Genomic DNA, 12,933 nt, shown 5'->3' with positions numbered 1-12,933 from the left:
GGGTGTCTGTGTGGGGGTCGTGGAGAAGCCAGTATCTGTGTCTGGCACGCTGATCTGTTAGAAATGCCAGGGGGAGTCCATTATCTCGTCACATGTCTGCATGTATCCGATCCTGGGCTCTCTCCGACCTAACAGTTCCAAAGAGTGGAAAGGTGTTTGGTGGTGTGTGTGTGTGTGTGTGTGTGTGTGTGCGAGCGTGTGTGTTTTGTTTTTTGTTGTGTTTTGTTTGGGGGGGGGGAGTTGTTTTTGTTTTTTTCTTAATCCTCGCCCAAGGATATTTTTTCCATTGATTTTCAGAGAGTGGAAAAGAGAGGGGGAGAGGGAGAAAGGAGGGAGGAGGGAAAGAGAAGAAAGGAGGGGGGAGAGGGAGAAAGGGGGGAGGATGGAGAGAGGGAGAGAGAGAGAGAGAGAGAGAATGTTCATGAGAGAGAGAGATATATCAATTGGTTGTCTCCTGCACACGCCCTGACCAAAGCCAGGGATGGCACCTGCAACCCAGGTATGTGCCTTTGACCAGGAATCACTGGCCAGGATGTGGAAAGGTTTTAATGAGCATCACAAAGGGACTGGGTGAGGGGGAAACAAATTTCAAATCCAGCCTTTATTGCCATGCTTCAGGGGCTGAGGAGGAGGGAGAAGGCTCAACCCTGCTTATCTCTTCCCAGACCCAGAGGCAGCTAGCTGGAGGGCAGTCCCTGAAAGTCTTTCCCCAGCCCAGGGGCTGAGGGAAAGGGGAGATGTCTCTGGTGCTTATGCCAGGAGCAGGAAGACCTGGAGCAGCAAGCTGACCTCCAGAGGTCAAGAGAGACTCAGAATTAGGCAGGAACATCAGATGTTGGCAGGGTAGATGGACTGAGGAAACTCTCGGGTTCCCCAAACAGCACTGAGGGCCTGGATGCCCAGCGTCTGCTGGCTCCAGGGACTGAGACCCTGAGGTAGGCACCCCCAAACTGAGATATGCTCACAAAGAGGCCCTGACATCACCCCCTCCCCCTGTTCAGCATGATCAACAGAAGGTCTGGAGGGAGAAGTGAGGGCAGGGCCTGGGTGGGCAGGAGGCTGGGAAGAGCACGAGGGGCCGGGCATTGGGGCAGTGCCATGAGGGGACGGTGGGGGGTCTTTAGTTGCTGCTCTGCTGCTCCTGCTCGCGGATGAGGTTGGCAATGGGTCTGGTGATGCCTCCTATCAAGGTCCAGTACTCGTCAAAGCTGATGCGTCCATCGTGGTTGGCGTCTAGGTTCTGGATGAGCTTGTCAGCAGCTTTTCGGTTCCCTGTGTCCTGGGGAGGAACCTGGGTCAGCTATGCTGAGAGTGGCAGTCACACAGAACCCCCTAGGCAGAGGCCCCAGATCTGGCTCAGGCCGGGTACCCCAAGAGGACAGAGGCCTGGGCAGGGTCAAGACCCTGGTTTGTGGGGTAACTCTGAAAGAACAGGGGCCGCACTGGGGAGAGACAGGGCTTCGGGGGCTGGGGAGAGACAGGGCCCTTGCATGGGGGCCTTACCGTCAGCATGTGGTTGAGTTCGTGCTGAAGCATCTTTCGGAAGCTGCTCTTGCTGATCTTGTTCTTGACCAGGCTGTGCTTAGACACGTATTTGTAGAAGTTTTCCACCAGAACTACAACCGCCTTCTCCAGCTCTGTGTAGCAGTCCGCCATCACTGCCTCACTCCTCGAAGGGCCTGGGCACCACGAGAATCACAGATGAGAAGAGGCCCCGACAGGCCACTCCTCTTCCCCCACACGCACCCTGGGCCCTGGGTCCTCTAAGCTGACAGGTCCTCCAGGAGGAGGCAGGAAAAGGGAGGCACAGGCGGGTAGCCCTGGAATGAGTACTATGTGGCTCTTCTAATCCAGGTGTTCCCCAGCTCAACTGCCTTAACAGGTTCTCCCGGCCCTTCCCCAGCCCCAGGCACTGGGCTTGTCAGAGTCCCAGTGAGAGCAAGAGGCTCCCGTGGGAAGAGAGTAAGTGCCCATCCCTCCACCATCTACACACCTGTCTCACCCAGGCCCTCTGCCCTGGGGGCAAACACAGCTAGGAGCAGCTAGGATGAGCCAAGATGGCTGGGACAGGAGCCATAGTCCCCTACCAAGACACCAAGATTGGCTGAGACCCCAGGCAACAAAGCAGAGGCAAGGAACTAGGCCCTCCGCAATCCATCCGGCCAGGGGCCAGGAAAGGGAGTCCAGACTCTCAGGCCATGGCCGCTGCTGGGAAAGGACAATGTCCGGATTCATTGAGTCAGACATTCTGCAGACTCCCAGCCACACCCCGTTAGCCTAGCCTCCCTCAGACCCACCCCAAAATATGCAACAGGCCCCAAGGACCCTTCACCCGATTACCTAAAGAGGAGCCAGGCCAGGTCTGCCCCAGCTGGAGACAGCTGCCCCTAGCCAGCCAGCCAGAGGCCACACAGTCACCTCCTCACCCCGGGACAAAAGACACTCACATTCCCAGTGTATACAGCTCTCTGAATAACAGGATATGGGACAGGCGGATCTAGTCTGAGTCGCCGCCCATGCCCAGTGCCCCCCCCCAGTGAACCCGGGCAATGAGCCTCCACTCACGCCCCCAAGCCCAGGAAGGAGCTGCAGCCACCCTGCCCATCAGATCCTGGTGAGGGAAGGGCCTGGGTATTCACAGTTCAAGTCCTTGTCCCTCCCACCTGCTTTCGAAGGCCGTCTTCCTCTGTGCCCACTGCCCTGCCCTCACTGCCTAGCTAAAGCCTACTGGAACTGCCCCTCCCACGGGAAGCCTGCCCTGCCCCCTGCCCTCCATGCCCTCCTCCCCTGGCTCCCATAGACTCTCAGTTGGCATTGGCAGGGGCTCACTAACTGGTATCGCTGCAGCCTTTTCCTGGGTCTTATAATCTCCCCAGATACCAGACATTCCTGGAAGCAAGGAGTGTGTTTCTGACACACAGCCATTGTGTATTCTGAACCACACAGAAGGACAAGGCTTTGGGGCCCTTTTTTAAAAATCCTGGATAGACAACCTCACTGTTTTATTATATATATATATATATATATATATATATATATATATATATATATATATATCCCTTAGAGAGAGAGGAAGGGCAAGGGAGAGAGAGAAACATTGATGTGAGAGCCAGACATCTATCCTTGCCTCACATCTTACCCTCCACCCCTCCCCGCCCCTCAAGGAGGGATCAAGCCTGAAAGACTGGGCGTGTGCCCTGACCCGAAATCGAACCAGCAACCTTTCTGTGCTTGGGACTACACCCAACCAACTGAGCCACACCAGCCAGGGCTTAAAGCTTTTTTAATCTCTGCATCTCTTCTAGCCTATATTGCTCAGCCCAGTGCTTTGTTCAAGGAAGATGTTCCATAAATGCCCTGCTTCCTTCCAGCCCTGAAACCAGGTGTGCAAAGGCCTCTGACCACTCTTCTAATGTCTGTTGGTTTTTGTTGTTGTTGTTTGCAAAGCTTTTTTGGGAGGTAGAATGAGACTGGACCAGGATGCAGGAAGGAAGGAAAGTTGAGAGAGAGAGAGAGAGAGGTCAGGCTGGGGCATCTCTGACCAGGAATCCTTCTCTTATCTGCCCTGGTCTGTGACTGAAAGGATGAAGTATGGAAGCAGCACGGCAGGAATCCCGTTTCAGCAAGGATCGTGCCAAGTGTACTCCCCACCAAGCTTTGCGAGTGGCAAGAGAGTTCAGAGAGTGCCCCACCCTTAACCATCCCAGACCTTGTTCTCTAAGTGAGGAATTTTGTGGAAAATAAGAAGAGGAAATGGAAAGAAATCCAGTTTAGGGGATAGCATGTCTTGCCCCTTCCCCCAAAGCCTGCCCATCCCTCCCACCACCTGTCTCCTTGTAGTCTTGTTTCTCTGACCAGAGGAACCTCCTGGCCTTCGTTGATACCACACCTCAGTCCCTACTGAGTCTCTGGCAGCCAAGGTGGCAGGACCCAGGTGAGCACCTGGTTGACAATCAGCCACCTGCTGTCAGGTGTGCGATCACCCCAGAGAGCTTTAGCAGCTCCGGGTTTCAGTCCCCAGACCCCCCAATAGTCTGCCCATCACTCATCCACACCTTCTCCTTCTTTTAAATCAAATGGACATCTCTGGAGATTCATCTGGATAAGTGCCTTTCTGAAGGAAGAATGCCAGAGTGGGGTAGTCATGCGTCTCCACCCTCTTCCGCCCTTCCTCCTCCCCTAGGGGCTGGGAGACAGGCTCTGCCACTACACCCATGTCATAGCCACCTGCTCCTCCCTGCCTGCCCCATCCCCCCACCAAGGAGGCAGCATGGTCCCAGGCACAGGATGGAGGCGGTGAGGGCAGGCCACATGTTGTTCCATCAGAAGGTAGGTCCTGTATTGACTTTGCTACAGGTAGATCCTGGCCTAAGCATTGGGGGGAGGTAGACATGTCCATTAGAACCTTCCCAAAAAGTGGGAATGGGGAGGCCACTGGTTCTCCAAAGGACCCCTCACCTGGGACCCTCAACCCTCCCCCAATGTTCTCATTGTCTTTTCCTTGAGGGATTCATTATTGAGCAACCAAGAAGCCCCTATCCCCACCCCCACTCACCTCAGCCCAGCTTGATGACTTCTCCAAAAGCGCAAATTGCCCAGACACCATGCCCTGGGACTCAGCCACTCCAGCCCCACCCTTCCACCCACAGGTTCTGGGCCCCACCCCTCCAGGTGCCTCCTAACCATCCCCCATCTCTTAACTCTCCAATCCCCTTCAATCTGGAGCCCTGAACATCCACCATACTCTTCAAAATTCACCTCCCCCTCCCAGCTTCTGCACACACTTCTTGAGTCTTAAATTGTTTCCAAATGTCCTGTGTTAGAGTAAGCAGAGAGAGAGATAGGAGCTGGGAGAGGTTGGGAGAGGCAGCTGGGGCCTGGAGAAAGCAAGTGTGAGACACGACAACCTGAAAATAGACAATGGAGATACCAGGCCCTTATGTGAGCGGGAAAGATTCAGAGCCCTCCAAGATAGGGCCTAACTCTAAGCGATGGCATAACTCCTAGATGAAGGAGCCTCATAGCTTACAGATGCTTTTTTTTTTGAGACATGAGGGAGGGAATGACTTGCTCCTTGCCTAGGATCATGCCAGCCTAGAGGTATAAATCCTCTAAACTCCCCAATACTGGTATTTGGTCTCAGCCAGCTGAGCTGCCCACTTAGGGCACTTGGTTTGGTTTCATCCCATTCAGGTCCTACCTGAGTGTATTTCTTTCCTACAAATAAATCCTCGCCTGCTTTTGCTACCATAAAGTTGTCTCTTGTTTGAATCCATTCCTACAAGCAAGGTAAGAACTGAGGGCACAGAGTACTTATCTCTGGCCAGAGGCGCCCTTGACCACCGCTGACAGCTGGACTCCTGTCTCTCCTAGTCACCATCCTCTCTAGAGCCTAGCCCACTCCCCAGCCTAAATTTGGCATGCTCTGTGTCCCTTCCCTCTACCTCAAATGTGCTCACTCTTTTATTCACCGTTCATTTGCTTGTTCACTCATTGGCTCATTTATTCATTTATTGACTCATTCATTCATGCATTTCCTTGATTCCCGTCAATATGCAGGGAAGGTGTAATCTGAAGAAGGCTGGTGATGCTTGACTCGATTTGCAAGACTCTTTCTAACTAATCTCTTCAGCCTCCATAGCCCCACTCTCTGCTCTGCCTTCTCCCGGTCTTTTCCCAATTCCAGAGACTACTCTCTCAGACAAGCGCCCCTGCCTCGCCCTTCCCCACCCTCACAGGACTCACTGCATCTAATTCGCACACATGGGTGCACAGCGTGAGGCACTCTGCCATTCCTGCCCCCCTCTACTTGGGTAACCTATCTGCCTTCCGCCCACTTGTGATTTTAGAGAATGTAGCTGGAAGGAGAAGCCTGCTCCTCTAAATTCTTTTCTGGACAAGTAAGCTGGAGGAGTTTGGTGTGGACACACACACACACTCACACACACACACACACACACACACACACACACACACCGCTGCTCCTAGTCTCACCAATACCCAGAGGGCTCTTTACTCTTGGATAGGGAAAGGCTGCGCCCCCTCACCGGCACCTCCAGTGCCCCCTCCCCCAGAACCCCTGCCCTCACCCCCACCCGGACAGGGCTGGGCAGGGGAATGCTCCCACGGCGCAGGTGGCTCCACCAAACAAAGCCAGTCAAGCCAGAACCTGCCTCTGTCCTGAGGTGGAGAAGCTGCCCAGACTCCTGGCCCCTATCCCAGAGCTCCCCGGCGCCCCCGGGATCTCACCCAGGTTCCTCAGGTCCCGTCTGCCCTCCCTGGGAACGGCTCTGAGAGCACAATGGGGCCTGCGTCCGGGGACCTTCCTGAGTCCCCAGGTGGAGAGAAGCCACCTCTCTCCCCCCTCCTCAGGCTCCCAGGCTCCCTGGGCCCTCCCTGGACCCCATTACCTCTCCCAGGACACTGCTCCCAGAGGCCAGGGAGGCCTGTAGCGAGGGTCCGACCTTCCCCAAGCCCCAGCTGCACGCATTTGCCCCGTTTCTGTTAGGAAAGGATTGGAGCAGCCGCGGGCAAAGCTCCCGAACACCCTTCCCGGTGGCCCCGCCGCTGGAGAGGAGCCCAGGCAGCTCCTGGCTGGGGAGGGGGTCTCGCCACCCCGCCCGCTCCTCTGACGGCCACTCCAGTCCCTAATCTTACCAGAATTCTCCATTTGCAAACCAGCCTTTTGGGAAAGTGAATTAACGAAACCTCCCGGCCCAGTCTCTGGCAGGGCCCTCCCTCCTCAGGCCCCTTTACAGCCCCTTCTCGGGGCCTCAAACGCCGCCGACCGCCCAGGACGGGCCTGGGGTGCTCACCTGCCTCCTCGGTTCAACTGCTCTCCAGCGAGGCTCTGGGGCCTGGGCTCTGGCACCGCCAAGCAGCAACCCTCACTCAGCCCAGCCAGGACTCCTCCCCACCGCACTCCCCAATGGGTCCCACTCCCTCCTTCCCTGCCTGGCGGAGCTGGCTCAGTGGGGAGGTAGTGACTGAGCTCCCTCTTGTCTTGGCCCTGGGGTTGGGCCCTCGTTAAAGGGATACACACCTTTTTTAACACCCCTCCACCCCACCCCAGCAGGAGGGGTGGAAGCTGGCATTCTGTCAACCCCACCCTCCTAACCCCGCAGGGCCTGACAGAGCCTACCAGGTGGAGAGAGGAAGGGAAGGACTGTCACCTGCCCTTCTCACCTAGGTCACTGGAGCTCAGGGTCAGGGGCCCCAAGCAGACATGTGCGGGTTGCACTCCAGGCCAGCTTGGCTGGCCTCAGAAACGGCCTTGCCCTTGGGATCTCAGGAGTAACGCTGGCTTGTGTGCACAAGTCAGAAGGCAGGCACCAGGGACCGGACTCTGGCCCCCTGAGCTACCACCTCCAGGCCAGCCCACCAGGAGCTCTCCTGCCCCCCCATCCCTGGGACTGCTTTTGTGCAGCAGATGTTTCCTTTGGAAATACCCTCTAGCCCAGCCGTGGGCAAACTACGGGAAAAAAAGACCGTACCCTTTTATGTAATGATGTTTACTTTGAATTTATATTAGTTCACACAAACACTCCATCCATGCTTTTGTTCCGGCCCTCCGGTCCAGTTTAAGAACCCATTGTGGCCCTCGAGTCAAAAAGTTTGCCCACCCCTGGTCTAGCCCTTCCCCAAGGAACCCAAGGAACCTGGCCAGTTCCACATCCCCGTGAAGAGGCAGCAGCTGAAAAGAGGGGGGACCCATTCACCAACTCTGGCAGTTCACCGGGCACTCACTGTGCCAGGCTCTGTGATAAGTGCTTTACATGAGGCCTCACATTATCCTAACAATCCTCTGAGGGAAGCACTGTTAATATCCCCATTTTACAGATGAGGAAACTGACCCTGAGACTCACACGGAGGCCACCAGCCCCACATTTGCCTTGCTCCTCACCCAGGCTCCATCCGGCACACTTGGGCTCATGTCCTCTCCTGTCTGAGTGCCAGGCCCTGGCAAAGAGGAGCTCGGCCCTCACAGAGGACCAGGTCTCCCACCTTTGGGGCCTGGCACCGTCCTCAACCCAAATCCCTGGGATAAAGTGGGTCCCTATTCACTTCTACTGACAACCACTACAGCCACACCTGGAACATGCTACCCGATGACTCTGCCACTCACCCCAATCACCTCGCACCCATGGGCCCATGGACCTGGGAAGAAGGTATGCAGGCACAAGACATCTTCCACTTTTTCCATTTTATTTTTATTAATCAAGATATACAAAACAGCCATCATTCTTTAAATGCCCAACCACCCAGCTGGTTCTCGCTCCCCAAGGTCACACCCTTCTTAGCCTGCTCCCCCTCCCCACTGCTCTCCCACTTCCCCTGCCCTCTTCCAAGGACAGTCTTGGGAGGAGGCTGGGGCAGAGCTGGAGGCAGGAAGATAAAGCATTGGACAGACAGCTCGTTTGGGTTGGGGAAGAGAGTAGGAGGGGTAGGTTCTTAGAGACCTTTTTTAATTCCAAATATCCAGCCCTATTCCCAGTCCCTTTCAAATCATTTCCCAAAGTCCAGCTCCTCTCTGCCCAGCACCCACTACCAAATGGCATGGCCCTTAACCATCCTGACCCCTCCACACCATCCCTGGCCCCAGCGCCCCCCTGAACCTCCCTCTGGTGGGGATTCCTGGGCCCATTCGCCCCACAGAGCTCCCAGGGATGAAGTGCAGAGACCCCAGGAGGGGCCGCTATGAAGCTGAACCTTGCAGAGGTGAGGCAGGCGCGGGCTGGGGAACAGTGCGGTGACGGTAAAGAGAGGAGTTTTATTTCCAGGCCCACAGTCTCTAAGGTCCCCTTTCCCCAGCATCCCCCCAAGAATCCCAGGGGAAGGTTCTCAGCTCTCCCGGACAGGCTTCTCCAGCTTCACGCTCTTGGCTGCTTCTCCAATCAGCTCCCAGAAACTTCCAAACTCCAGTTTAGAGTTGTTACAGCTGCCCAGGTTGGCGATTCTATCTTCCAGCCCACAGTTGTTCTGAGGAGAGGAAAGACAACAGCTCAGCAAGCAAGCACCTTCCAATCGTCCCACCCCACCCTGCCCAGGGGCCGAAGCAAGACTTGAGCCTCCCCAGCACTGGCTCGGGGCTGCTAGTGCCAGGGGCTGTGGCTGGGTGGTGGGGTCTTGGAGCATTTGCTTGGGAAGTCAGTGTCCTGCCTGGTGTGGGGTCACCCCCTCAGTACCTGCATAAGGTGAGGCAGCTGCTGGGTCACTAGGTTCTGTAGCTCGGAGGGTGTCAGCGTCTCCTTCCCACCCTCCACCGAGTACTGGTGGAAGTTCTTGATGAGGGTCTCAATGGCCCTCTCCACGTCACTGAATTCCTGGGCATCCTGCAGGTAAGTGACATCACCCACATCAGGGAGGCTCCACCCCACCCTATGACACCCTGCTTTCCCCGGGAACCTAGCCAGGCCAACAGGGCAGAAGACTCTGGAAGGCACACAGGCTCCCGCCCACTCCAGAGCCCAACATCTAGCCCTCCTCACCCCCACTGGCCTCTGCCCTGAGCCACAGGTTGGACAAGGCTTCCTCCCACCACCCACAGCCCGCCCCCCCCCTCCCCAGGCAAGGCAGGTCTCAGCACGTGGCCCAGGCATCCTCTTCCTGGGAGGCCTCCTACTGCATCACCCTGCGTGGGCACCAGAAGGGGGGTTCAGGTCTCAGAGCCAGGGTCTGGAAGGTAGATCACGGCCAAGGCGAGAGGGCAGAGGTCAGTGGGGGAACACAGACCCTCAGGGTAAAGGAGAGAGGAGTGTGGGAACAGAAAGACAGGCCAGGAATGAATGGGCTCACCTCGGCATTGGCTGACCGACACTGTCCCATGGTGCCTGGTGTGCTTGGTCCTTTGGTTGAGAGTTGTGTAGTCTACAGCCTGCCCCGGAGGAGCCGATGGCTCATGATCTACCTAGAGGTGAGGGGAAATCCCAGCGTTTCTTTTTCAACTACCCCCTTTGGCTCCACCCCAGATACTCTGGCCTCATCTAAGGGGTCAGGGTCAGCTCCACACAAAGCCCCGTCCCCACCCAGGCTGCAGGCCAACTCCCAGGCCAACCCATTTAGAGAGAATCCCTTGGACCTCATCTTAGCTTTACTCCTTCCTCTTCCTCCAAACACCCACTTCTGTTCCAGGCACACATACCAGCCTCCAGGGCCTCCTCCCTCCCCCACCACCCTCCCACTCCCCCACCCCCCACCCCCGAGCCCCTTTCCCTGGCAGATTAGAGTAGAATAGTCTAAGCATACCCTCTGGACAGGGACAGCCCGTTTTGGGTGAAAAGCTCTGGATCTCCTTACCTGCTGACACCTCTGAGGCAGGACAGGATGAGCCAGCTAACCTGAGCTCAGCTCTTATACCTGGGGGAAGGGAGGGGAGACAGGGGGAAGGGAAGCGAGGCAGGGGGCTGGGCCTCATCCCTAAGCCACCCCGGCAATTGCAGCTGCCAGGGCTATGAGCCAGCTGTGTGGGCTCCACCCTCCATTGGCCAGAGCTCCAGAGCCCGCCCCATCTCTGCCAGGAAGAGAGAGTCACAGAGGGCTGGGTCTGCTTGCCCCTGGCCCCAGACCAGGAGGCAGGGTCCCGGGAAAAGATAGGGGAAGAGAGGCAGGGAAAGGAGAGGGGGAGGGCTTGGAAGCACTATAGGGTCGAGCTTGGGAGGAAAGACCTGGAGGAGTTGTAGGGCAGGGAAGGGAAGGGGCCCTGAGCTAATAACCAGAAGTAGAGGCTGATGAAAGCAGGGTTTGCGGCCCAGAGGGAACGAGAGACACGTGGGTTGAGAGGTCTTCAGGGACCTCTCTGTACTTTGATGTCACACACACACACACACACACACACACACACACACACACACACACACACACACACACACACACACCAGGGCCAGTTTGGATCCTGCCCAGATCCCAGACACCGGCTTCCTCAGTCTGGGTAGCAGAGGGATGAAGGAGGCCTGGGTCAGGAAGAAGGAGCCAGAGAGGGGCAGCTGTCCTGCCTTCCCTCAGCTCCCCTCTACCAGCATGCACATGTGCAAGGCCCGAATGAGTTACCTGGCAGCTAATGACCTCTCCAAACTGGTTGGGCTGCCTTCTCTTCCCTCCCTCATGCCTTTCCTACCTCAGTGGCTCCTTAGCAACCACACACACATACACAACCACACAGACACAGACACACACACACACACAATCCAGTACCGAGGGTGCATCCCAGGGAGCAGATCCAGGGACTCAGCCCAACCCCAAAGGCTCTCCTCACCTGATGGAGAAGGGCAGGGGGTCAGGGCAAGGGTGGGGCCCAGAGTCAAAGCTCCTGGACTCCTTTCCTAAATTCTGAGATCAGAGCATACCTCCTGTAAATAATAATAATAATAATAATAATAATAATAATAATAATAATATAAATGGAACCACTTTAACATGGAGTCCAGGGTGCCTGGCCGGTGTAGCTCAAAGAGTCCCATGCCCCAGGAGGTCGCTGGTTCGTTTCCGGGTCAGGACACATGTCGAATTTCCGGCTCCATACCCAGTAGGAGGTGTGCAGGAGGCAGCGGATAGATGTTTCTGTCTCTCCCTCTCCCTTCCTCTCTCTGAAATCTGTAAAAACTTTTTTTTTAATAGAGTCCAGGGTGCCATTCCAGAGGAACTGCCTTGTTTATCTCACTCTTCAAAACTTTTAAAACTGGGCAAAATGATCTTTGGACTGGGCCTAGCAGCACTGTATCCCAAACTGTTTGCAAAGATAACAAGAAAGCAAATAGCAAATTGAACACATTCCTTAGAATTAGCATCCCTATGTTAGCTTACTGCACCTATAGAAATTCCTTCCTTAGCTTATTAACTTCACTAAAAATTCCTTGGGGGAGGGGAACGGAGTGGGCTAGAAGGGGTCAATGGGGGTAAAGGGGGTAAATATATGTAATACTTTCAACAAAAAGGATTAAAAATAAATTTCCTTCATCACTCGAGCCACGTAGTTCAGTTGGTTAGAGCATGTTCCTAATACACCACATTGTGGGTTCAATCCCCTCCAGGGCACATACAAGAATCAACCAATGACTGAATAGATAAATGGAACAACAAATCAATGTTTCTCTCTCCCTTCCTCTCTCCCTCAAATCAACAAAAATAAGTAAATAAATAAATCCTTAATTCTCTCCACCTGTAATTATTCCCCTTCCCTTTCTCATAAATCCCCCTCACCTCTTAATCAGAACATTATCTGGGTTTCTGCCTAAATCAGTGCTTCCAAAAGAATGATTCTTTTGGCCGAAACCGGTTTGGCTCAGTGGATAGAGCGTCGGCCTGCGGACTGAAAGGTCCCAGGTTCAATTCTGGTCAAGGGCATGTACCTGGGTTGCGGGCACATCCCCAGTGGGAGATGTGCAGGAGGCAGCTGATTGATGTTTCTCTCTCATCGATGTTTCTAACTCTCTATCTCTCTCCCTTCCTCTCTGTAAAAAATCAATAAAATATATTTAAAAAAAAAAAAAAGAATGATTCTTTTGGGTCTCAAATAAGAGCTTGTTGCCTCACCCTGTCCTTTTATTTTTAGGTGACCGCTCCAATGGCCTCCGAAGGCCCCTTCTAGGCCCCCGCTGTACTTGTGGCCTCCGTGAAAGGCATCTGTGTGTGTCCCAATGAGGCCCTTCTAAGGGTGTCTCATTCTGAAAGTTCCTCGGAGAGGCATCATTCTGGAGACCCTCTGACAGTCTCTCAATCTGAGGGCTTCTCCAGAAGTGCCTCAGCCTGGGGGTCCCTCCGAGGAACTTTCTGGAGCTCCCTCCTGGGGTCACTCACTGTGGGAGCCCCACTGGAATACCTCCGACAAATGACCCTTGGCAGTCCCAGTCTGGGGGTCCCTCTCAGTTCGGAGGCACTTAGAAGGTCTCAATCTAGGGCGCTTTCATGGTGCGAGGTAGGAAATGTACATGTGCCTCT

General features: G+C 55.0%; 2 protein-coding genes across 7 annotated transcripts; both read right to left on the bottom strand.

The window, feature by feature from the left end:
- Positions 1-571: 571 nt before the first annotated feature.
- On the bottom strand, positions 572-6,994 carry S100A16 (S100 calcium binding protein A16). Of its 5 annotated transcripts, XM_036343972.1 has the most exons (5): positions 6,816-6,994; positions 4,759-4,815; positions 4,056-4,114; positions 1,504-1,679; positions 572-1,279 (listed from the first exon to the last, which is right to left on the bottom strand). In XM_036343972.1, exons 3-5 carry the CDS (start codon positions 4,096-4,098, stop codon positions 1,121-1,123), a joined length of 378 nt encoding a protein of 125 aa, XP_036199865.1. In that variant the 5' UTR covers positions 4,099-4,114; positions 4,759-4,815; positions 6,816-6,994; the 3' UTR covers positions 572-1,120. The 5 variants fall into 5 exon arrangements, with proteins under 5 accessions (XP_036199865.1, XP_036199862.1, XP_036199861.1 ...); XM_036343969.1 differs by lacking the exon at positions 4,056-4,114; XM_036343968.1 differs by lacking the exons at positions 4,056-4,114; positions 4,759-4,815 and having other exon boundaries at positions 6,816-6,992.
- Positions 6,995-8,188: 1,194 nt separating this feature from the next.
- S100A14 (S100 calcium binding protein A14) lies at positions 8,189-10,373 on the bottom strand. 2 transcript variants are annotated; one of them, XM_036344383.1, is made up of 4 exons: positions 10,297-10,373; positions 9,796-9,907; positions 9,186-9,332; positions 8,189-8,979 (listed from the first exon to the last, which is right to left on the bottom strand). In XM_036344383.1, the coding sequence occupies exons 2-4, from the start codon at positions 9,823-9,825 to the stop codon at positions 8,842-8,844; spliced, it is 315 nt and encodes a 104-aa protein (XP_036200276.1). In that variant the 5' UTR covers positions 9,826-9,907; positions 10,297-10,373; the 3' UTR covers positions 8,189-8,841. The 2 variants fall into 2 exon arrangements, with proteins under 2 accessions (XP_036200276.1, XP_036200277.1); XM_036344384.1 differs by lacking the exon at positions 10,297-10,373 and adding an exon at positions 10,246-10,269.
- Between the last annotated feature and the right edge of the window lie 2,560 nt (positions 10,374-12,933).

Source organism: Myotis myotis, unplaced genomic scaffold (assembly GCF_014108235.1).
Source record: "Myotis myotis isolate mMyoMyo1 unplaced genomic scaffold, mMyoMyo1.p scaffold_m19_p_18, whole genome shotgun sequence".
NCBI lineage: Eukaryota > Metazoa > Chordata > Mammalia > Chiroptera > Vespertilionidae > Myotis > Myotis myotis.
This window is presented reverse-complemented; position numbering and strand designations above follow the sequence as displayed.

What these genes read in the sequence shown, in the direction of transcription:
- S100A16 (XM_036343972.1), bottom strand. Translation starts at nt 4,098, where the DNA reads ATGAATCTCCAGAGATGTCCATTTGATTTAAAAGAAGGAGAAG. An exon ending in TGATTTAAAAGAAGGAGAAG is followed by an intron (nt 1,680 to 4,055) that starts GTGTGGATGAGT and finishes CGTGGTGCCCAG; the next exon opens with GCCCTTCGAGGAGTGAGGCA. An exon ending in AACTCAACCACATGCTGACG is followed by an intron (nt 1,280 to 1,503) that starts GTAAGGCCCCCA and finishes GTTCCTCCCCAG; the next exon opens with GACACAGGGAACCGAAAAGC.
- S100A14 (XM_036344383.1), bottom strand. Translation starts at nt 9,825, where the DNA reads ATGGGACAGTGTCGGTCAGCCAATGCCGAG. An exon ending in GTCGGTCAGCCAATGCCGAG is followed by an intron (nt 9,333 to 9,795) that starts GTGAGCCCATTC and finishes ACTTACCTGCAG; the next exon opens with GATGCCCAGGAATTCAGTGA. An exon ending in AGCTGCCTCACCTTATGCAG is followed by an intron (nt 8,980 to 9,185) that starts GTACTGAGGGGG and finishes TCCTCTCCTCAG; the next exon opens with AACAACTGTGGGCTGGAAGA.